The 23,850-nt window shown below is 43.5% G+C and overlaps 1 protein-coding gene across 5 annotated transcripts in view; it reads right to left on the minus strand.

Annotated features, from left to right (window-relative positions):
* Lrch1 (leucine rich repeats and calponin homology domain containing 1) overlaps positions 1-23,850 on the minus strand; it is a 197,454-nt gene that overhangs the window by 56,193 nt on the left and 117,411 nt on the right. For all 5 annotated transcript variants that reach the window (XM_036199044.1, XM_036199045.1, XM_036199042.1 and 2 more), the window contains exons 5-11: positions 16,221-16,357; positions 15,277-15,404; positions 13,938-14,001; positions 10,302-10,407; positions 7,652-7,767; positions 3,348-3,415; positions 790-876 (exon numbers count right to left, since the gene is read on the minus strand). In XM_036199044.1, the coding sequence (XP_036054937.1) occupies positions 790-876; positions 3,348-3,415; positions 7,652-7,767; positions 10,302-10,407; positions 13,938-14,001; positions 15,277-15,404; positions 16,221-16,357 (706 nt within the window). The remainder of the gene's footprint in view (positions 1-789; positions 877-3,347; positions 3,416-7,651; positions 7,768-10,301; positions 10,408-13,937; positions 14,002-15,276; positions 15,405-16,220; positions 16,358-23,850) is intronic.

Here is a 23,850-nt window from a genome sequence, read left to right on the forward strand (position 1 = left end):
AAGGTTCTGCCTGGTCTCATGAACCACCTTATTTATAGACTCCAGCTAAAAGTGACATGTCTGTAGTAGCCATGTTTGCAACATGACCCCATCATCTTCCCATTTCCCAGGACGCATGGTCAGAGATGAGGCTCAGGCCCTACTGCTGCAGTGGTCGTGTAGTTAGTGTCTCCCTGTGGATACAGTTGGCCTGAGAGGAGCTTTGTCTGTGGAAATTACATTATCTAAGGAAAACACGCGTGTGCACTTTCACACACACACACACACACACACACACACACACACACACGTACACACGCACACGAGAGAGAGACAGAGACAGAGACAAAGACAGAGAGCGTACATGTTCCTGACAGAGTCCAATTCAAATCTAAAAAGGCATCTACAATCCAAATCTTTAGAAATATATTGGCTGGTTGTCATATCTGGCACTACCAGAAATACAAAGAAGTTTTAAATTTCCATTCTTAGTAGAATTTGCCTATGATTTTTGTACTTCTGTCATATTTCCATTTTCTGTAAATGATACCAAGCATCCCATAGGGATGTCAGGAGAGGTAAGGACCAATCATTAAAGACTGAGAAGGCTGGAACTTATCTCAGTCGCTGTAAAAGTGTGACTCTTTTACTTCTGGATCTTGGGGAATAGGCAATTAAATGACTTCACCTTGTTACTGCTCACATCAAGACTAAACTGGGTATGACTATTTCAGAAGGTGAAGCCATGTCCTCAGTAACTTAGCAGGCTTCATCTACACACAGGACCGGGCTGGGAACAGAAGGGCATACCCGTTGGGATCCTGAAGCAAATCCTCTGCTTCTCTCAGCTGCTCAATCATCGCTATATCCAAATCCTGATCTTTGGATGAACCTAGTCTGTAACACAAGACCAAGTATGAGTGCAGAAGAACTACTAAAACATCTTAAGCATCTCCTTGCAAAACCCCATCAACTGCTGAAAAATAATTTTGACACACTCAATACTGTAATGAAGACACGTCAGTATCCTGCAGTTGGGTCCTATGGTGATGAGAGGAGACCCTGGGCAGAGAAAGCCCAGTTCCACTCCAAAGTCCCAGGCCTCCACCTGCTCTTATGGCCAGTCAGGCAGTGGACAAGGCTGGTGAGTCTCCACACTTTCCTGAGTTCTCTAAGATTTCCTGGAAGCACTCCCCTGAGTGGAGCTATATCCATTCTGAGGCTTCCAACTCTGGTTCCACCAGCATGGCTAGGTGTTATTACTTTTATGGTGTGAGGGGCTCAGTATGGAAGAGTACCTGTCCATCCTGATTCTTTTTTTTTTTTTTTTTTTTTTTTGGTTTTTTTGAGACAGGGTTTCTCTCTGTAGCTTTGGAGCCTGTCCTGGACTAGCTCTGTAGACTAGGCTGGCCTCAAACTCACAGAGATCCGCCTGCCTCTGCCTCTGCCTCCCGAGTGCTGGGATTACAGGCGTGCGCCACCACCGTCTGGCTTCTCCATCTTGATTTTTTTTTTTTTAATTTATTTTATTTTATTTTTATTTTTTTGGAGCTGAACCCCGGGCCTTGCGCTTGCTAGGCCAGCACTCTACCACTGAGCTAAATCCCCAACCCCCCATCCTAGTTCTTTAATGCCAGAAAATTAACTATAAAGCTTAAGAGGCACACTAGCCCTAACACACCTAAGTTAATCCAACCTCCTGTAAAGATAGGCCTTCTAGAAAACTCTACAGGTGATCCTGACTCTATAGCCAGGGCTGCGAAAAGCTGTGAAACTGAAAATGGGATTTCCAAAGACTGATCTGGTTTCAGTTCTCTTTCCTCGTGGTAGCATGATGCTACAGTAAGTCAGGTCTCCTTGGCCCCTCAGAAGTGTATCAATAAGGAGCTGATGGGACAGAGTGAAAGGAGGGAATTCCCGGCAAGAGAAACTTGATCACAGTTGACTGCTCTTGCCATACACCATAGGCCGATGAATTCCTACTAGTAGAGAACATTTGAGTAGGTGCATTTCACAATTGCACCAGTCCTTTTTAAGGGAAAAAATAATCCCTACAAAGTATAGTGGGAGGTCGAGACCTATATATACCCTGGACCACAGAAAGCAAAAGGCCTATCAACTAAACATCTACCCTATGCTATAGGTACCAAGTCTACCCTGGAAGAGGCTCATTTTCTGGCAAGACACTTATCTGCTCCCCTGGAGATCTTGCCAAATAAACCTTTATATATAGTAGAACAAAAAGAGATATTCATTTGGTGCAAGATCCCTCAGGGTCAAATGTTAGCCTTCTGTAACCTTGGAGACGAGAGCATCATCAATTTGTGCTGCAATTTCATCATCTGCAATATGGCAGACAACAGAGCTTATAGGACTACTAAAAGGATGAGCTGAGCTTTGGCCTATGAAATAAAACAGTGCCAGGCACGCAGAACCTAACATACGCCAGTTATGACAGTTATTAGACCAGCAACCAGGACATTAAAGAAATGCTTTTCAAAGATTTGAACCAGGGGCTAGAGAGATGACTCAACCATGAAGAGCACTGGCTACTCTTCCAGAGGACCTGGGTTCAATTCCCAGCACCCATATGGCAGCTCACAACTGTCTGTAATTCCAGTTCCAGGGAATCTGACACCCTTCCACAGACACACCTCTAGGCAAACACCAATGCAAATAAATAAATCATTTTTTAAAAAATTCAAACCAGAAGACCTTGGTTAAAGGGACTGGCTCTCCTGACATTAGGTCTGGCTATTGGCTTCTTCAAACTAAACAGAAGGAAAGGAGAAGACATTTTCACTACCATTATTTTTTTTTTTGATTGACAACTTTGAGTCAGATAAAATTCAAGGCCAACAAAGAAGTAAAACTTTCTGCTGTGCGGTGGTTCCAATGTACTTCCAAACTTTATGTGTAGAAAACTCAATGCCAAAGGCAGCAGTGTTAAGCATGGGACTTTCATGAGGGAATCTCGGGCCCTAGAGGGGAGCAATGGGTACTATTATTACAGGAGATGGCTCCTTATCCACAGGAGCTCAACTCTGTCTCATACCCTCTCTTCCCATGGGACAGCTTCTCACTAGACACAGCCTCTTGACCTTGGACTTCTAAGCCTTTATAACTGCAAACCAAATGAGCTTCCATGTCACCTAGTCTATGTGGTATTCCCTTATAACAGCACAACTGAGGATGTACTGTATGATCCAGTACTGTAATAAGAGTCAAAGGAAAATGGTAACTTCCTATCAGTATGACTGGGGAAGATTCTTGGCTTGCCCAAAGAAAAGTGGGTCAAAGTCTATCAGGATATGAGTGCCAGTGTGCCTGAAGAGGAGGGATGGCCCATGACCCGCCCTGGCACTCACATTCCCTCCATTGGCCAGTGAGGATCCTCTTCTATCCGCAAAAGTTCTTCACAGTCTTCTGCCTGGTCCTACAAAGAGAACACAAGGGATGTTCAATAAAGAGTTAAAACCGGTCCCAGCCCATATCCATGGCAGTGTGATTCACAAGAGCCAAAAGGCAAAACAAATCAGGTATTGGTTGATATGCGATAGATCTATAATGGAATAATCTTCACACTACATACAGAAAACCTTGAGTATGAAATAACACACACAAGCACTCTGCATGACTGTACCCACATGAGGTATTTATAGTAGCCAAATTCATTGAGATGCAAAGTAAAGCAGTGATTGCCAGGGAGAGGAGGCAGAACAGGACAGATTTAATAGATACACAGTCTCAGTTCCGAAGTGTTTTGGAGATCACAGAACAGTGCAACAATATGTATGTACTTAACACAAACTGCACTGTGCAACCGAAATGTGTCTAGGAGAATCTACTGGGGTGGTGTATAGGTAGTGTACACTTGTACCTCAGCATTTGGAAAATCAAGTAAGGCAGAAGGATTTTGAGTTCAAGGTCAGCCTGAGGCACCCTACCAAGCCCTTGTCTCAAAAAATTTTACAGATAAAAGATTTTATTTTTATATGTATTTTACCACAATTAAAACTTAAAAAAATTAGCTGAGAGGTGGCAGCACACACCTTTAATTCCAGCACACAGAGAGGCAAAGGCAGGCAGATCTCTGTGAGTTCAAAGCCAGACTATTCTACAAAGTGGGTTCTAGGACAGCCAGAGCTGTTACAGAGAGAAATCTGGTCTCAAAAAACAAAACAAAACAAAACAAAACAAAAAACACAACAACAACAACAACAACAACAAAACCTTAGAAAACTAAAGATTTAAAAAAAAAACATAAAGTTTACCTGAGTTCCTTATTTAATTCAACTTACTAGTATTTAACAATAGAAAAAGGCCCTACAACTGAATCCAATAGCTTCATGTGAACAAATTCAAAGGTCACTTGAATGTTCTCCCTGAACCTCCCACACCAAAGTTCTCCAGAGATGCTGCAGCAGGAGTGAATTCTGGGAAAGCTCTGTCCACTGGGGGCCCTCCATGTGTTTCCTCGGATTTTCTCCTTAGACAAGGAAAATGTCCTGGCTGGGCCAGCACTGGCAGGGAGGGAGCCACCCTGGAGTGGGTACACTTCCCTATTAGGGAAAGAACATCAGACTGTAGGATGTAGGGCACATCATCATTGGCTCTGGTGTGTCTTTCAGACCAGACTTCCCTGGAGAAGGATGTTTCAAAAACCACTCAGACTGTTACTGTATTGATTGGACTTTCACAGTTTAACAATCAACATATAAACTAATTGTGTGTCACTCTGCAAATGACAGAGAAATCCATGAAAACAGACTCCCAAAGCAACCAAAGCAACGTGCCCCAGCTCCTCTAGGTTTCAACTAGTGGAATTGGTTTCCTTCTCATTTTCAGCTTCAAAACGAAAAGTTACCAAAACATGTAGCTTTTCTTCAGAACACAGAACAGACTGACATTAGCATGCTGAGATTGTTTTTTGGCAAATTAGGCAGCGTTCAATAACTGGCCTACTTAATAAAAATTTACCTGTAATCTCCAAAGCAGTGCTCAGGGTACTTCCGAGTCTGTCTGTCTGTCTGTCTGTCTGTCTCTCTCTCTCTCTCTCTCTCTCTTGTGCACACATGCGCGCTCACACACACACACACACACACACACACACACACAGACACACACACACAGACACACACACAGATTAACAAAAATGAAACTAAACACATGCAGACATGCAGGAGGACTCTGGGTGAGGCAGGATGAGGTGCACTCTGCCTTCTGGTTCTAATTCGCATACTGTAAACTGAACGAGCATTACTGTTGGTCCTCGTACTGCACATTTTCATATTTCTGTGCCTTTTTAAACAATGATTGACAGTTCAAAATGGGCCCCAAATATAATGCTGAGATGCTGTCTAATCTTCCTAAGACAACTACAAAGGACCTCATCCAGAAAAGACATGTTAGAGAAGTTTTATTCAGGTATGCATGACCATGTTGGTGAATTCAGTACTAATAAACCAGTAACAGGCAGTCATGCATAAGGTCATGTTGCTAATGATGCGTAGCCATCTGAGGCTGCCACGTGCAAAGTGATGAAATTCTGTAACAACACATTTCTCAAAACCTATCTCCACCATTAAGGCATGCCTGACTCGATACTGAGTCAGGTGTCTCTGAAAAGAGACATCCATAAAACAAACATTTTGTGTTGAATGACAAAATATAACCAAAGGCTCTCAGAAATCTAAGCTGATATTTTCTCTAAGCAGATTGGCTCGGTATTGGCTGATTTAATATGCACAGTGGTTTCATACAATGTAACTATTATGAGAGATAAAAACTAACCAGAATAACAAAAGCACAAGATACCAATTTAGGAAATAGGAAAGGATTATATAAAACACAGAGCTTTCGATGGTCAACGTGCTGGGCAGTACAGCACACTCATTGGTCCTCAGGTATAAGGCTACAAAATAGAAGTCGAACCTAACACATGCTTGCTCCTTGAGAATCTGTCCATGGGATCCACCCTCTACAGCAGCCATGTCCAAGGTCCTTGGCATTCTGGAACTCTCTGAATCCAGGGGACAGTACGCTTTACTAATTACTTTGATTTCCTTTGGAACGTGAATTGGAGTCTGACTCTTCCAAACACATCTTTCAAGTGTTCTGTCTTTAGTGTCTGAAGGGAAACTCTTGAGGAAGTGAAGACAAGATCATTTTCCCATGTTCTCATGCTCTCACTGTCCCACAGAGCAGACGGACAAGGGTCAAATGTGGAAGAACCTTGTGGGAGGGACCTGAGAGTAATGTAATCAGATTTGTGCTCTAAGAAAACAGCTGGAGGGCAGAAGACTAAAGGTGTGTATTATGTTACAGGCATGCATGCACATGCACACGCACACGCGTGCACACACACACTTACAGAGGAGCTGAGTGGGCACCTCTAACTATCACAGTGAGACATGATGAGCTCAGCTAAAGCAACATGGATAGAGACAGAAGATGAGGGTAAGCTCTGAAGGTGAAGAGCTAGGCTACTGTACAGACTGTTTTGTGTTTTCCCCTTCTGTGTGTCTGTAACCATTTTAGACCAGTGGTTCTCAACTTATGGATCTCAACCCACTTGGGGTCAATGACTCTTTCACAGGGGTTCCCTAAGACCATCAGAAAACATAGATATTTACCTTACGATTCATAACAGTAGCAAAATTCCAGTTATGAAGTAGCAACAAAAATAACTTTATGGTTAACCACGACATATTAGAGGGTCACCGTGTTAGGAAGGTTGAGAGCCACTGGTCTTAGACTGTTGCATTGCACAAACTAAGTGGGGTCAGTTATGGACTTGTCAAAGTAATTATTTCCATCTCAAGGGCATGAGGAAGGCTACAGCATACTAGTGTCTTAAACAGAATAAATGAAGTTCAGCTGGGCTTCCTCCTGGTGGTCCTTGGAGTTAATGCCCCAAAATATCAGTCAGGCTGGGTCCAAGCACCAAACTGATCATCACAAAACATGGATGAGGTGCTGTCAGGATGGCTCAGTAGGTCTAGGTGCCTGCCTCCAGGTCTGATGATTTGAGTTCAGTCCCTGGGGTCCACCTGGTGGAAGGAGAGAACTGATTCCCACTCTCCTCTGACATCCACACAAGAGCCGTCTTGCCGGCCCATCAAACTTAAACCTTTTGAGCTTCAACTTCTGGAGCATTTTGGATTTCAGATTTTTGGATTATGGATCCTCGTTCTGTAATGTTTAATGTGAACATTCCAAAATCTGAAGAGCCAGGACATTTCTAGTTCTAAGGATGTTGGTTAAAGGGTTCTCAGCCCGGGCTCTCAAGCTAAGAAGTATTCACCTAAAACATGTTGAGGGACATGAAATGATGTTGAGCTTTTGCAAGTAAGCATGGTCATTCTGGCAAACCTGCTAACTTGTGAGGCTCAGTGAGCAAGAGGGAGCTGAGCAATTCCCAAATCAGAAAAAGAAGGAAAGAAAAGGAAAAGAAAGTTAAGAAAGAAAAGATATATAAGCAGATAGTCCAGAGACAAGCATGGTTGGGGCCAGCTGCCAATGTCAGACACAGAGAAGCTGAGCTTTGAGAAGACGTGCTGAAGGCTTTGGGAGCAACCAGTAAGCGAGACTGGGAAGTTGGTCTGAAATCTCTGAACCTGAATTCTAAGGTGCCAAGCAGAAGAAAATTAACTCAGCTGCAGAATCTTGCCTTAATACAGTTCATGAATCCCGAGTGGAGAGCATCTGCTCCGTCAGCAAACTGGTCTCTTTCTTGTCCTGAGCTGTTGCTGTCACCCAAAAGGGAAGGCTTTGGCTGAAATTCTCCTGTCAGGAAAACACAGAGAAAGAAGGAAGCGTGACTTCAAGGACAGAAGAGAAAGCACAAGTCCTCCAACACACAGACAACCACTTTCATCCCCCCTCACCCCCTGTGGAGGTCTGCGAAGAACCCACACTTTATCTTCCTTGTAGAATGTAAAAGTAAACGTGGGAGAAGAAGAAATACAAAATAAACAAGACCCCAAATTGAGTGTTAAAGGACAAGGCTGCTTGATGGTTTAGTTCCCCATGAAAGAAGTGAAATGTCTTCTCGTGTTTTAAAAATCTTGAGAAAATTACTAAAAAAAAAATTGTATGTGGCTAATTATTTCAAATTCTAAGTTCAACGAAATGTATTGACCAGCTGTTGCATGGAAAGTATCATGCCACTTAGATATGTACCTGCATGTACATTTGAGGGATTAAATGACTTCTGTCCTTAAGCAACTAATCATCTTAAAAAAGTGTGGGACACAACTAGACAATAGCCCCGAATCCTACCAACAATAGGAATTACCCTCAAGAAAGGCCCTCCAGAAGCAAGAGCATGCTGGGGTAGAAGTCATTTGTCCCAGCAGGCAGAGCACAGACAAACGGACAGCACAGAGAACTGACAGAAGCTTAGACAGGAGAAAGCAGGGCATGGGGGACATTACTAGTAACACATTAATTATTTTATTCGAAAAATCTGTCTCAAACATGACCCCTATTACTGCGTATTGTTGTAAGATTTATATGAATGAATACAGTGACAGTTATATTTGTATGCAAGTATTCACTTGTATTTTGGCGTCATGTACGGTTTCCATCATAGTCTCTACATTTAGTGCTATCCTTGAGTTCTAAATTTAAAATTCTAAATCTATGGTGCTGGAGAGACGGTTCAGTGGTTAAGAGTACTGGCTGCTCTTCCAGAGGACCTGGGTTCAATTCCCAGCACTCACACACCAGCTCACTACTGTCTGTAACTCCATTCTAGGGGACCTGACACCCTCACACAGACATATACCCAAGCAAAAACACCAATGCACATAAAATAAGAATAAATAAATCATTAAAAATGTTTAAAAATAAATAATAATCTAAATCTAAAGTCAGATGCGGTGGCGCTCATCTACAATCCCAGTACTGGAGAAGCTGAGGCAGGAAGAGTGTTCCAGGCCAGCCTAGGCTATTGTAGGAAGACCTTGCTTCAAACAAACAAAACGAAATACAAGTGTCCTAGGTCTAAAAATTGAAAGGAAACATGGAAATGTCTGAGTGGCTTTAAAACAGCCCATTAATCATTAAGAAGAACGCTGTAGGGACTGGACACATGGCTCAGGAGTTAAGAGTGATGTATTTGTTGCTCTTATGGAGGACCCAGGTTCCATTCCCAGCACTCAGTACTCACATGGTGGCCCACAACCATCTGTAACCCCAGCCCCAAGGGACCCAAAGGCCTCTTCTAGACCTCTGCAGATATAAGGCCCGTACACAGTATGCTTACATACATGCAGGCAAAACATGTAAACACATAAAATAAAATGAATAAATCTAACCAAAAAAAAAAATTCAAAGACAGTAATCGTACTGGGATTTGATCTGTCACTGACACAGTTCTACACTTCTCGTACAACATTCTCTATCACAGATCATGAATGGTAAGTTTCAGTATTTTCTTTTGAAGTCATTGAACCAACAAGGGCCATCAAAATACTGCCGCAATGATCTATGACAGTACGACTCTTACAAGGATTAAGCAGGCACTCAGGCTACAGTGTTCAGTGGTCACTTGATTATCAAAGAAGAACTTGAGTTACAGGGAAGCTTGGAGGCCACATAATCCATCTTTAAGGGGGACAGATGAGACCCGGTTATGGTCAAACAGATTCCTGAGCCCATTCCTCAAGTGCATTTCCCACCCTCAAGTGTATTATTAGATGTGACCATGGAGTGAAGGATGTCTTATAGAGGATGGATACGTCTAGGCCCATCCCACAACCTCCTATCCCCAAGAACATCCATGTTCTGCCCCTCTAGCTTAACACACATGGATGTGGAGACACTGGGGATCCACGCTAAAGGTGATGAATGGAGCATTGGTCTGCTAATCAACACTTAGAGGGCAGTTATCTACCAACTGCTAACTTCTATTTGGACTGCCACTGAGATCTAGAGATTTATGACAGCAGCTAGAGATGTCCTGAGTCCTATCTATCCTATCAATGTTTCCTTTCCAAAAACAAATTTAAAGACTCTCCTGTAATCTTCAGGATGAGGGCTCTTCTATTAACTGTAAAGAGCAGAGCTGGCTTGTGAAACCACAGGTAAGCCATTTAAACTGTCCGAGTCTTGGCTTCCCTACCTGCAGAATAGACAGAAGAGCTGTGTAGAGTTTAGGACTTGAAATGAAATCCCTCCCCATGGGCATGACAGCTGGCTCACAGTACATGAGATACAAAGAGTAAACTGATCCATCTCCACATCTGTATGTGGCGCTATAAGCCCTGTGTCCAAACCTACAAAGCAAGCGCTCTCTGCACACATCTTGCTCAGACCTTTAGCTGGGGTCAGACGATGGCATGCATCCTCCTTGATGGTCTGGTCTTCCTCCATGATGTTTGACATGGGAACATTGAGGCTAACTGTGTCCTCATCAGAGGGCTAAAAAGATACAGGGAATCATGTCATTCAGGAGAGAAGTCTAGTGGATGCAGATAAAGAGAACTCTGTACGAAAGTGGCATCCTAACCTTAACAAACAGCATGTTAAGTAAACAACAAGGATAAAACTCTACCCATGCTAGGTAGTGATGGTGCATGCCTTCAACCCTAGCATTTGGGAGGCAGAGACAGGTGGATCTTTGTGAGTTCGAGACCAGCCTGGTCTACAGAGCGAGTTCCAGGACAGACTCCAAAGCTACACAGCAAAACCCTTTCTTAAAAATTAACAAAACAAAACAAAACAAAAAAACTATCTATACAAATTCAGAAACGGCAACCTGATGGCCATGTCTGAACTCAGGAGAGTGACTGTTCACGGGTGGGCATGGGAGCGAGACTTTCAGGGCAGCTTAGGAGGCTGCACTTCATGAATGGGAGCTGGCTGTGAGTGCAGATGCACAGTGCCAACACTGTACACACACCTCTACACATATGCTTTTGCCTGAAGTCTCCTCAGCTTTCTCCCATTCTGAGCTTACAGCCACAGGCACTACTGGACCATTAATACCCCATATAACCAGGGAATATTTGCAGACAAAAAACCATGTTAGCCCTAAGCCATATTCTTACCAAGAAAGGGGCCCTGAGGTCTGACAAAAAGCTAATTTACCAAAACTACATTGTGGTTTCACAGAAGTAGCACCAGGCAGATGACAGCTCTGTCAGGTATGATAGCTAAGGAGTGGTGTTCTGTGTGACTTTCAGAACAAATTTCTATGAAGTAACGGGAGTTACTTGTCTCTGATGGCTCCTTCACCACACCAGCTGATGAAGTGTATTCAGGAAACCTGTGATTCTGTCACAAGTTAAGATACAGATCCTCATTTATTTTCCCATCCCCATTTTGGTGTTGTTATTTAGTGACAAGTGACAAGCATCCCAAGCCACAGGGAGCATGGCCTCCTCAGAGCACACTCAGGTGTGTGGCTGGTCCCTCAAGGCTTGCTTGAATACATGCACAGACTATTTAGAAACGGGCAGAAGACAAGCATGAATTGTACTCAGCAAACAAATATTCACAGATCCCCACCCATTCTTCCTTAATTATCTTAGGGAAAACATGAATTTACTGTTTTCATGGCCAATGTTAAGTCAATCAGACAATGGCAACCGTCAAAGCAAAGGTACTTGGGTGACTTCTGACTCCAACTAAGAGGTTGAAGTGGGGAGTGATCTTGGCCAAAACATTTACAAAAATAACACACCATGTAGTATAATTCAAAACCTTATACAAAACCACTATATAAAAAAAAGTATTCTAGGTGTGCTTAGACAATGAGTTTAGCATGTGAGATGGGAAAGGAAAGGGGAGACTCATTCATTTTATTCTACTGAATTATAATCATTTCTACAGTCTCCTTTCCCTCCACCCACCTCTTACCCTTACAGTTAGCAGAAGTCCAAAGATATGCGTTTAATTAAAGGGGGAGAGTAAATCCTCAGGCTCTCTTCAGAATGCTATTAACATCCTACTTACAAGAGAGAGAAGGACAATGAAGCTCTTTGTGTGATGTTTTATTAATGAACTTAATTACTCTTAGAAGAGAGATAAAGGAGACCTTGTTTCAATTTAATGGAAAATAAGCCCAGGGTGGGTAGTGTCTGTAACAATGGTCCATTTGAGGGGACTGAGGAGTTTTCATGAAGTCCAAGGGTTAAATAGACTGTAATATAGAAAAGCAATGTGTTCAGCATTCCCACCCCACCCAGGAACCACGGCCAACTCGCCTTTTTCTTCCTACTAATTCTTCTTCAAAATGTAAAACAAAATTCTTCATCAAAAAAATGTCGAGGAATTTTAATTGTGTGTGTGTGTGTGTGTGTGTGTGTGTGTGTGTGTGTGTGTGGTGTGCGTGTGTGTGCATGCTTTCCTATGTGTGTAGCATGTGGAGGCCAGAGGTCGATGCTGGGAATCTCCTTCCCTCCCTCCTCTCCACACTCTTCTTGAGACAGGGTCCACTCACTGAACCTGGATCCCCCTGATTTGGCTGGGCTGGCTGCCTGCAGCTCCCGGGTTCCTCTTGTCTCTCTCTTCCTCACAGTGGGATTGCTGGCTTGTACTTCTGGGCCTGCTTCTTCCAACAGCTCTGGGGATCGAACTCCAGTCCTCATGCTTGCATGGCAAGCTTTTTTTTTTTTTTTGCCAGAGCTGAGGATCAAACCCAGGGCCTTGTGCTTGCTAGGCAAGCGCTCTACCCCTGAGCTAAATCCCCAACCATGGCAAACATTTTACAAGCCTAAGCAACCCATCCCCCTAGCCACCAAATTTTAGGTTGTTTTGTTTTTTTAAATATACTACTTTATAGCACATTTTATTGGAAATAAACTTTTCTGCTTGCTAAAGCTCAAAACCAGAAGAGAACTAGAAAAAAAAAAAATGTCCTGAAATCACATTCAATGAAAATGTGATTTCTTTAGATGAAGTATTGGATCTAATCATCGTAACCTCAGGGGTATCCTGTGGATCTAACAGATCACACATGAAAGCAATAAAGACATGAATGGTGGCTAGGCAGTGTGGCACATGCCTTTAATCCCAGCACTCACCAGGAGACAGAGGCAGGTAGATCTCTGAGTTCAAGGCCAGCCTGGTCTACAGAGAGTTAGTTCTAGGACAGCCAGGGCTAGACAGAGAAACCTGTCTCGAAAAACAAACAAAAGATTCCAAATGAAAGTGCTCCATCACTAGAGGAAGCTCGATCATGCCAGACTGATTTGGCTGAGCTTACAAATACATTTAATTTTCTGAACAGAACACAGCTGAAGTGCCAGAAATATAAATATTGTTTTAAAAACTGTAGGTAAGGGCCATTGAGATGGCTCACCAGTAAAGGAGCTTGGTGCCAAGTCTGATGACCTCCCTGAGCTCAATCCCAGGAAGCCACATGGTGGAAGGAAGTGAGTCCAGCACATTGCCTTCTAACCTCCACACACATGTTGGGACACATATTTACCCTCTGAACACACACATTAACTCAAACATTTTAAATATACAATGGTTACAAACATTTCAGCAAATAAGCTACTCAAACCCAGTGCACACCTGATTCCTTAACACTTCTGAATATATATAAACACGCTTCCCTAAGTTACTGTTGAAGACAGGTATATTTATTTATAAAAGTGCTTCATACTTGTGCCGGACTTGGTCCTTTCATAGTGTTTACTTAGTATTGAAGAATAGTCTACATATGTGGGAGTGGGAAAAGAAAAAGACAGGGACCCTATTTTTGAGTTATTTCCAAAATAATAGGACATGCAGAGTGACAGCAGCTAATATTTGTGTAACCCTTAGGGGTTCCACGCCGTGATTTGTGTAACCCTTAGGGGTTCCACACCGTGTTCACAAATGTGATTGAACTGTCAATTCAAATCATTCAAATGCGCCAGCGGCTTTTTCCAGAAAAAGACTTTAGTAGACACAGACAGATGGACCCAGAACAAAGGACAATAACATGTCACCACATTTACCTCGGTGGCAGACAACCGCTTATCCCCATTGTCACTTCCAACTCCCGAATCAGAATCCTTCTTACTGGGGAGACGTCATCATCATTGAATTTGTTTAGGGAAAAAAAATGAAAAATCACAAAGTTGACCCCAAGATATATATACCAATTAAAATGTAATAACTTCATTACATAAAATTTATCATTATCATTGTAATTATTATCATGTGGCAACAAATCAGCCCAGTTCTAAGAACTACTAGGATAGGAGCATAATGGAAACTATACACACCTGCTGAGAACATCAGAAATCCTCTGTATTTTGGGCTTCCTCCTCTGAGGGACAAGTTATTTCTTTGAAACAGTTTATTTTATTTTATTGGTACATATATAGAAACAGTAAGATTATGTAATTGTTTTTATCTTATACATAATAAAACATTATTTTTAATCATTTTGAAAACCTTTCCTGTGATTAACTATACCTGGTAATATAAATATAAAATAATCAAAATATATTTAAAGCATTATCTTGAAAACACCATTAGCCCCGTGGCATGAAAATTCAAGTCACCCTATTTAGCAAAAAGCAAAGCAAAAGATCCCTGCCCCGGAGAAGTCTCAAGCAGAATCTGTTTCTTTAGTGCCACTATGGAAACTCTGTGCTCTGGATGCCCATGGCCTGTCTTACAGCACAAACGGCCCAAGGATGCTTGAACAGATTCTCACAATTTCACATGAAACAAGATGGGGAAAATTTTCCACACTGCATCTTAAAAACTGAAGCCCACATATCTTAACAATGTTAAAACACATGAACAGTGTGCAGGTATACACAAAAAATTGATAACTTCTAAAAATATTTCAGTTTGATACAGTCATTAAAAATCAAGAACAGCATGTGTGAGGCAAGATCTTGCTATTCATACATACCTACAGCTCAGGCTGACCTAAAATTTACAATCTTCTTACCTGCCTCCTAAATACCGAGATTACAGGTGTATGTCACCATGTCCAGCTTAATAACACCAATTTCAAAAAATGTAATGTTTTACCATAATAGAGTTTGATATAGCCATGCTAATTGTAAGCATAAACATCTATTATAGAGCTTGTTTATGAGCATCCATACAATAATCAGGAAGATCTGATTATTGATGAGAGATATTAGATATTGATGAGAGATTAGAGATATTAGTGATTCTCTCTAGCATCCATTTTTTGTATGCCATGATTTTCTCAAGCTCAAAGTCATACATGTGAATCACACAGATGGATTCTGGCTTCCATTCATCTGGGCAGCTGTGGCTAAGCACATTCTAAGCAGGCTGTCTCAGGGAGGAAGGCATTAATTAGCTCACCTGTCTTCTACATGCTGGTGTAAATGAGGCCTCTCCATGGCGTGGAGGTAGAGGGGGTCAGTCGTCTTAATCTGGCATGCTTGTATACTCAGATACTTAAATATGTGCACTTTGCCTTTTGTGCAAATCTATGGAGAAATCAGTAATGCATATTTACCTCTCAGCGACAAAACAAAATGTAAGTTCCAGGTCCCTGACCATGTAATTCAGTCTTCAGAATGTCATGGTGAGTATCGCCCTAACCATGGATACTAAACATACAAGAGTCTCCTCAGGACTGTTCCCTCCGAAGTTCTACTTAAAACAGAAAATCATGCTCAAGAAATCCCTAACCTTTTGCAACCACTAAATTCTAACAAAAAACATATTTAAATGACAATAGTGTAAGATTTATAAAAATCAGACAATACTGGTAATAGTCCAACCCAAAAGGTGAAAAAAAAAAAAACACCATAATTATTTTCAAGTCCACAAAGAGCAATTAAAAATTGAAAAGATAACCAGAGATTTAATAAGCCATTATACTATTTAAAAAGAAAATAAATTGTAAAACAATTTTATTTGCATGCAAAAAACAGACATACTTTGTTGTGTTCTCACAGTTTTACGTTTGATCCCCGTCTCAAAAATACCAACAATCATTTTTAAGAAGTTTAAATTCTGTTTTCCCAGCTAACGTTCAAATGAGGCACATATTACCCACTTTGGGGCCCGTATACTCTATGAAAAAGCTTCAAACGTATGACGGAGTGGTATATTATCAAACCTGTAATTCTGTCCTTGGATCGTTCAAAATGGTAACACAGATGTGGGCACAGATGTGATGCACCCTGAGGCAACCTGTTAGTCAGATTTACTTAAAGTGCTGACTGCATCTCATCAGGCCTAGTGCAGCTTTGGGTGTGCAGATGGTCCTGGAGCAGGGGCTCTGGGCGAGTCCTCACCTGAGCCGGAGGGGACTGCAGAGGATTGTTCTCCAGCAGGAGTACTTGTAACTGCCTCATCTCTCTAAAGCAGATGGGGATCACCAGAACTTTGTTGCAGGAAAAGTCAAACTTTACCAAGGGGAGATCTACGAGTTCTGAAATGATAGAGAAGAGGGGGGAATTTAATAAAGCAAGAATGAATCTCAGGAAACAGCAGGGTCAAGCAGCTACACACTCGAAAATTAACTTTCTGTGTACCTGGAGATGAGCTGTTCGGCAAGATCAAAAGTAAGCTGTGCTAATGTTAGGAATACATGGCATGTGTATGAAGTATTTCCCCAGATGGGGAATCTTTCCCTGGATGCTCAGTCATTACAAACCGTACTGCGGACACTTGCCATTCACATTACCTAAAGGGCCAGTTTTCTTCCAGCGAACGAACTGAATGAGCCATGTCACACAGAACACGTTTGTTCTCACAGTGGCCCATTTTCCTGAAGCACTTGCTGACAATGAATGATATGCCAATTACAGAAAATCCTTATCTATACCCTGTCACTGAGTTGGCACGGGCCAAGAGAGAGTTTCCGCAAGTATCTTCCTGATTATCTCAGAGGTTGGTTTTTTTCTTGTTGGTTTGTTTGTTTTCCTAGTGTTATCTAATTTAGCCTTTTCCAAAAGGCCCCATAATTCCGATCTGGCGGGGCTGCATTCTGTGGCCTCTGAAGTCATCCCCGGTGCAGCTCACAGGAGAAGGCACGACATTTAGCCCGAGGTTCCCACTCAGCGGCACAGTAAACACTCAGCAATTTCAAGCATTCAAGCCCAAACTGGTGGCTGCTAGGAATGAAGTCAAATTCCCAGAGAGCCAAGCGAGGCTGAGCCGTGCCAGAAGCTAGGGTGACTCCTGCAGATCCCGGAGCTGGCTGGGTGGTGACTACTGTGGGGTCACTTGAGAACAATGTCCTGCACTTTGGGTATGGGAGCTGTTAAAGGCTAAAATACAGTGGTTTTGAATACTTCTGGCCTTCCAAAGTATAAGATGGCTAGGAACCAGATAGGAGAGGACCTGAGGGTACCAGCCTACTCCAGCACATGGCTGAGGCTTCCAGTCAACTCTACAGGACTACTTTAGCTGCCCCAACACCACTCCCTTGGGGTAAGAGCGTCTTCTCAGAACTCAAGGCCCTGGGAACGTTAGGGGCTTTCCTTCTTTCCTACCTCACTGAAATACTCGGTCTTCCAGAACAGACCGAGACCGAAACTCTAGTCCGTGCAGGCTCTACAGGAAAAACTTGGGAATCGTATTTCAAAACATATGCCAAGGAATCTTATGCCCACACTGCCCTGAGAAGCTCAAATCCCCAGTGGGGGCAGCCATGAGTCTCAGGCCATACATACTCCCGAAGGTTGTTCTGATATGGTTGGGAAGATTAAAGGGGCGGCCAGGTTGTGGAGCTGGAAGCAGGAAAGAGAAACTAGGACCCTGCCACAGCAGGACCCTGCCATAATAAGACCAGCCACAGCAGGATCAGCCATAGCAGGACCCTGACATAGTAGGACCAGCCATAGCAGGACCAGTCATAGCAGGACCAGCCACAGTAGGACCAGCCACAGTAGGACCCTGACATAGTAGGACCAGCCATAGTGTCTCTATTGCTGTGAGAAACACCACAGCCAAAAACAACCAGGGGAGGAAAGGGCTTATTTTCAGCTTATGCCTTTAGTCCATCATGAAGGGAAGTCAGGGCAGGAACCTGGAGGCAGGAGCTGATGAAGAGGCCACTGAGGAATGCTGCTTACAGACTTGCTCCTCAAGGCTTGCTTTCTCCTAGAACCCAGGACCACCTGCCAAGGGGTGTTTATACCCACAGTGGGCTGGAGCCCCCCAATCAAGAAAATGCCCCCACAGACTCGCCGACAAGCTAATCAGATGAAGGCATTTTCTCAATTGAGGATCTCTTCCCAGATGACCTGACCGTGTCAACGTGAACAAAAACAAACAAGCAAACTTGTATGCTACAGTTTGTAGGTCAGCTAAGGATTGGGATTTCCAGGGCAGGGTGACTTCAGAGTTAAGCGGTCTCACCAGGGCCAAAATGTAATGGCACTCTGTGCTCTGTGGGCCATGGCTTTTATGACTCCTTTGCTAGAACAAATGGTGCTTTTCAGACAAAAGCTATTATGTAGCAAGTGTTCCCAGCAATTCTGTACCAATTAAAATGAAGACTAGCAAGCATGAGCACAGGACCGCTCAGGGGAGTGGAGAACTCACAGGCGAGCAGGTAAGGATGCTTTTCTGACAGCCACTGCCTCGTCCACGGGTTCCAGCGTGCAGTGGTGTCGGGAATGAGAACTCCGCGCTCTCACGGCAGTAATGCATAGGAGGTAATGACCGTAATGACCATCTTGCAAGGCTGATCCAGAAAGGGTCAAGAGGCAGAACAGGTAAAGGAAGGAGGTGAGCCAAGAGGGCGAAAAGGAGGAAGTGGAGAAGCAGCAAAGCAGGAAGTGGGGGGGGGGTAAACAGGAAGAGGAAGAGAAGGAAGAGAGGAAAGGAAAAGAGAGAGAAAGGGGAGAAGAAGAAGAGGAAGAACAGAGCAGGAGAAAGGCAGCAGGGAAGAGGAAGGGGGAGCGGAAGAGGAGGAAGGAAGAACTCTACACTTCTCTCTCCATTCCGAGAGAGGCAATGACTAGCTGAGCCAGTCCCCCGCCATCCTCCCCTAAAAGAAGGAAGCTTGGCCTCCCCACTACCTCATCTGTAAACCACACAAAACTGACTGGGGTAACTGGGCTGCAAACTTCTATTTTTTTGCCCTCCTCAAATTAAAAACATATGAGGAGAGATTCCCCAAGAGAGAAAATGTAATTAAACATGGGAGGTCACTGATGGGCTGCCCTGTGGCATCAACACTCTTGTTGTCAACAGGGTTCTCTCTAGACAAAGAAAGAAACGATATTCAGAAATTTTTTCCCCTCTGTAAAAAGGGTGTTCCAGTAAACTTACATTTTAGCTTTGGGTGTATTTTAAAATATCAAAGCTGAGAAAACATAATTATGGAAAGGCAGAGCAAGGTGTAACTTATTTTTTTTTTTTTTTAGGGAAAAGAATGTTCTTACGGTGGGAGAGAAAATGGTAAGAGATATGCAAACCTAGGCTGGACACGTCTGCTCTGTTCCCAGGTGCCACACTGTTGCCACACAATGATGTCACTGTTTTTTCCCTTCTGGAAATGGATTCAATTATTTATGACATTTCCACAATGATTATCACAGGCACTTAAATGCAGAGGGGCTTCTTAATAGCAAGCCTGAAAGGCTATACTGTGCAGATGTGCTGTGAATTAATTGTTTGTAGTTATAATACTACTATTTGCAGTTATTATTATTATTAGGGAAAATAGGGCCTGTTTTGTTTTGTTGGGGTTTTTTTTTGTTTGTTTGTTTGGTTGGTTGGTTTTGGTTTTTCGAGGCAGGGTTTCCATGTGTAGTTTTGGAGTCTATCTTGGAACTCTCTTTGTCAACCAGGCTGGCCTCAAACTCACAGAGATCTGCCTGCCTCTGCCTCCCGAGTGCCGGGATAAAAGTGTCGCCGCTGCCACCCTCCACCCGGCGGGAAAATAGTTTTATATACTCAAGGAAATGAGACTGTGCAGGAGCCAGTGGAAAAGTCAATCTCTTTATATGAGATGTACAGCTCAGATAAGGTAATGAACCCTACACAGAGGTAGTTTCTAATTGTTCTTCGAATGGAAGCCAACATGAGCAAGGGGAAAAACACTGGATCCCTCTACCATCAAGCACAGTGCATTTTACAAAGATTCACCACACTGTTTCAGAAGCTGTTTCCATGTCTTGAACAAGAAAGTAATAACAGGATGGCAAAACTCAGGCAGTTTTCAAAACGCCACACTAATAAATGCCACATGAACTGGATGTCTGCTGCTTCCAAGTGTACACTTTCGCACTGAGATGCCTTTCCAAAATGTCACAGAAACTTGCTACTACAGAAGCTTCCTAAATGCACCGATGCACTTACACAGGAAGAGTTAAAATGGGGTTACCTTATAACCTGTAATGGGGCAACATAGTTAAGTTAGAAAACATAGTGAAATCAAGCTGATACTGACTAGCTAGCATTCATAGAGCTTAAAAATGCTGTGCATGCTACCTGAGGAAAAAAGTAATCTTCAACCTTACCCAGCTCTGAACCATGGGAGTTACAATCATGACTGGTCTGGCACGCCATGCTCACTGGTGCAATAGTGGCTCAGACATCATACAAACAACCAACTACTTTCTGATTGGATTTAATTCCACCCTACAAGATGAAACTCATATCTAGCACCATTAAAGATGGGGCCAACAAACTATGGTTAGACAGGTAATAGGTCCTGGGGTAGAATCTACTATTACTATTCTGCTAAAAATCGCCATTGACTCCTAATAACTTATTGTTATACCCATAGTTCAGTGCATCGCTAAACCCTCATCTGAGAAGTAGTAGATGATTTGCAAATGGCCAAATGAAGAGAATGAGACCCCCAAATGGAACATAAATACTCCACCTTCTCCTCCCAAGGCTTGGGGATCATTGGGAAACAGAGGTGAGAAGAGTGTAACACCCAAAGGGGATGACTACAAGGGAAGAATGATCTCTGGGTATAGCAGGGCAGCTTAACATATGAATCTACAGAGCTGCAACAGCATACACAAAACGTATGCAAGACCAAACCCAGCAAGGAGATGGAAAGTGGGCAGAAAATCCCACCCCTAGCCATGGAGTTATCTGCAAATGGTAGCTGCTGGGAGAGAGAGAGACAATTTTATCTAAAACGTGTAGCCCCTGGTCAACTGACCATGCTCCCAGGGAAGGCTACCCACCCAAGAATACGTGGGTAGTACAAACTGGTCTTGAGTTAAAAAAAAAAAAAAAAGGACACAAAGTTGGCTGATAGGAAGTCAGGGTTTGCTAAGAATTGGGGAAGGGGAGTAATAGAATCAAAACATGTTGAATGAAACTCTTGAAGAACTAGTAAGATTTGTAACGTATATTTTGGATACCGGAGGGCCCTTAAACAAAATCTATGAAAATCAACATGGTCTTTGGAAAGGAGAGCATGTTTTGAAGAACTACTTGGCATCTTGCTTCTCATCTATTGGCTCCTGACCAGTGTGTGTGACGTGTGTGTTGTGATGTGAGCTTTAATTGTCTTACCGAAGTTAGTTAATATGGGAAGATCCAGCCCACTGTGGGCAGCGCCATTCACTGTAGAGGGAGTATGTACTATGAGCTATGCACTAATGGAGAGATGAACTCGGCATCGACAAGCAAGCAAACAGGCAACAACGCATTCTTTCTCTGACTGACTGTGCATGGGACCAGCTCCTTCAAGTTCCTCCCACCTGATTTCCTCACGTGACGGACTGCAGCCTGGAACTAGGAGCTGAAATGATCGCTTTGCCTTGAGTTGCTTGTTATCAGGGAATCTTATCACAGAAACAGAAATGAAATTAAAGTGTGTGTGCCACGTGTGCATGCACACTTTCCATGTACAAGTGTGAACAGGTGAGAGGCGGAGTTTGCCGTCAGGTGTCTTTACGGCTCTCGCTCTTGTTTGTTCTGACTTGTTTTCATATCTGAGACAGGATCCCTGCTCTAGTCTCTCTCCCGTTGCTGTGACAACACAACTCCGGTGAAAAGCAACTTCGGGGAGGGGAAGATGTGTTCTATCTTCCAGGTCACACAGTCCATTGTTAAAGAGGTCCGGGTAAGACCTGAAGCAGAAACTCGAAACAGAAACCACGGAGGAACGCTGCTTGCTGTTTTACTCTCTGCTGCCTTTCTTACACAGCCCAGGACCACCTGCCTAGGGATGGTGCCACCCACAGTGGGCTGGACCCTCCTATAGCAATTAGAGATCAAGACAATCCCTCATATAAATGCCCACAGACCAACCTGACAAAGACGACTCTGAGACTCTTCTCGGGTGATTCCGGGTCATGTCATATCGACAGTAATGTTAACTGGGCCAGTCTCTCACTGAACCTGTAGCCCACTGATTTGGCCGGGCTGGCTGTCAATGAGCTCCAGGGATCCATTTATCTCCACACCTCTTCAGTGCTAGCGTTGCAGGTGCACTCTGTCACACTCATATCTGGCTTTTCTGTGAGTGCTGGTGAGCTAAACTTCTATTTTATCCTTATGGAACCAGCACTTTACCCACTATTTATCCCCACAATACCCCTTACGCACTCACAACTTCTAAGTAAATATGTCTTTATGCACAAACCCTCACGCCCTGGACCTGAGGGACCTACTACTGCAAGAGCCCATGCGGGGCTGTCTGGGGGATAGACACTGTGACTGACTGTGCTACAGTCAGAGGAACCAAGTGTCCATGCCGAAGCTTTAGGGCCATCACCGGTACTGATCAGAGTGACGCCAGGTCAAGGGTGACTCATCAGTAGCGACACCCTCACCTAGAGGCAGAGTGCAGACATTGTGGGTTCTCAACTGGTGTCCCCAGACCCCAACGCTAGAGACCCTGACAGCCAGGACCTACTGCCACGCTTGTCCTCTCTAGACTCAGACGTTCATGTTCTGGGACATCACACACCTATCCCCAAAGAACTCATTCCACCATGTTATAGATTAGCCAAGTCCCTCACCCCAAAATTCAGCTACAGAAATCCTAACCCCAATAATGTAATGGTATTTGGAGACAAGGCCTTTAAAGGGGTGATTCAGTGACACCGAGGTCATTACGGTAGACCTCCATCCTCTGGTGTAACAGTTAAAAGAGATCAGGACACAGACACAAATAGTGAGATGCTCTGAGGACACGGGAAGAAGACCATCTGTGAGTCATGGGGAAAGGCACTGGAAGGAATAACCCAGCTAGGCCCTTCATCGCATGCTTCTCCAGCCTCCAGGATGGTGAAGAGACACATTCCTGTCATGTAAGCCACCCTCTCTGTGGTCCTCACAGCAGCCCCCTGTTGTCTGTTTTCTCTCTTTTGCCCTTTAGGGGGGCTCACCACCCAGCTCCCAGATAAATTACACACGGAGTCATATTATTACTTATGAATGCCCGGCCCTGGCTTGGCTTGTTTCTAGCCAGCTTTTCTTAAATTACCCCATCTACCTTTTGCCTCTGGGCTTTTTCCTTTTCTTACTTCTGTAATCTCACTTTCTCACCCCGTGGCTGCCTGTGTAACTGGCCCCTGACACCCTCTCCTTCTCTGGCTACTTCTTCCTCTGCTCCCAGATTTCTCTTTCTATTCTCTCTGCCTGCCAGCCTGCCTATCCTTTCTCCTGCCTCGCTGTTGGCTGTTCAGCTCCTTATTCGACCATCAGAAGTTTTAGAGAGGTACAGTAACAGAGCTTCATAGTTAAACAAATGCAACATAAGCAAAAGTGTAGCATGAATCTTAAAGGCACTTGTTAATAAAAATCAAACCTGAGGCCAGTTATTGGGGTGACTGCTGGAAGATCAGAGAAGCAGAACAAGCCACAGCTATCTCACCTTGCTAGTTCCTCAGCTGATCCTGTGTCCTCAGGCTGGAAGCTTCTGAGTCCTCCTCCACATGAATCTCAGATGAACAGTGTTGCTCCAAAGCCTGAACGCTTAACCAACCAAATGCT

The sequence above is a fragment of the Onychomys torridus genome, chromosome 9 (genome assembly GCF_903995425.1).
Source record: "Onychomys torridus chromosome 9, mOncTor1.1, whole genome shotgun sequence".
Taxonomy (NCBI): domain Eukaryota; kingdom Metazoa; phylum Chordata; class Mammalia; order Rodentia; family Cricetidae; genus Onychomys; species Onychomys torridus.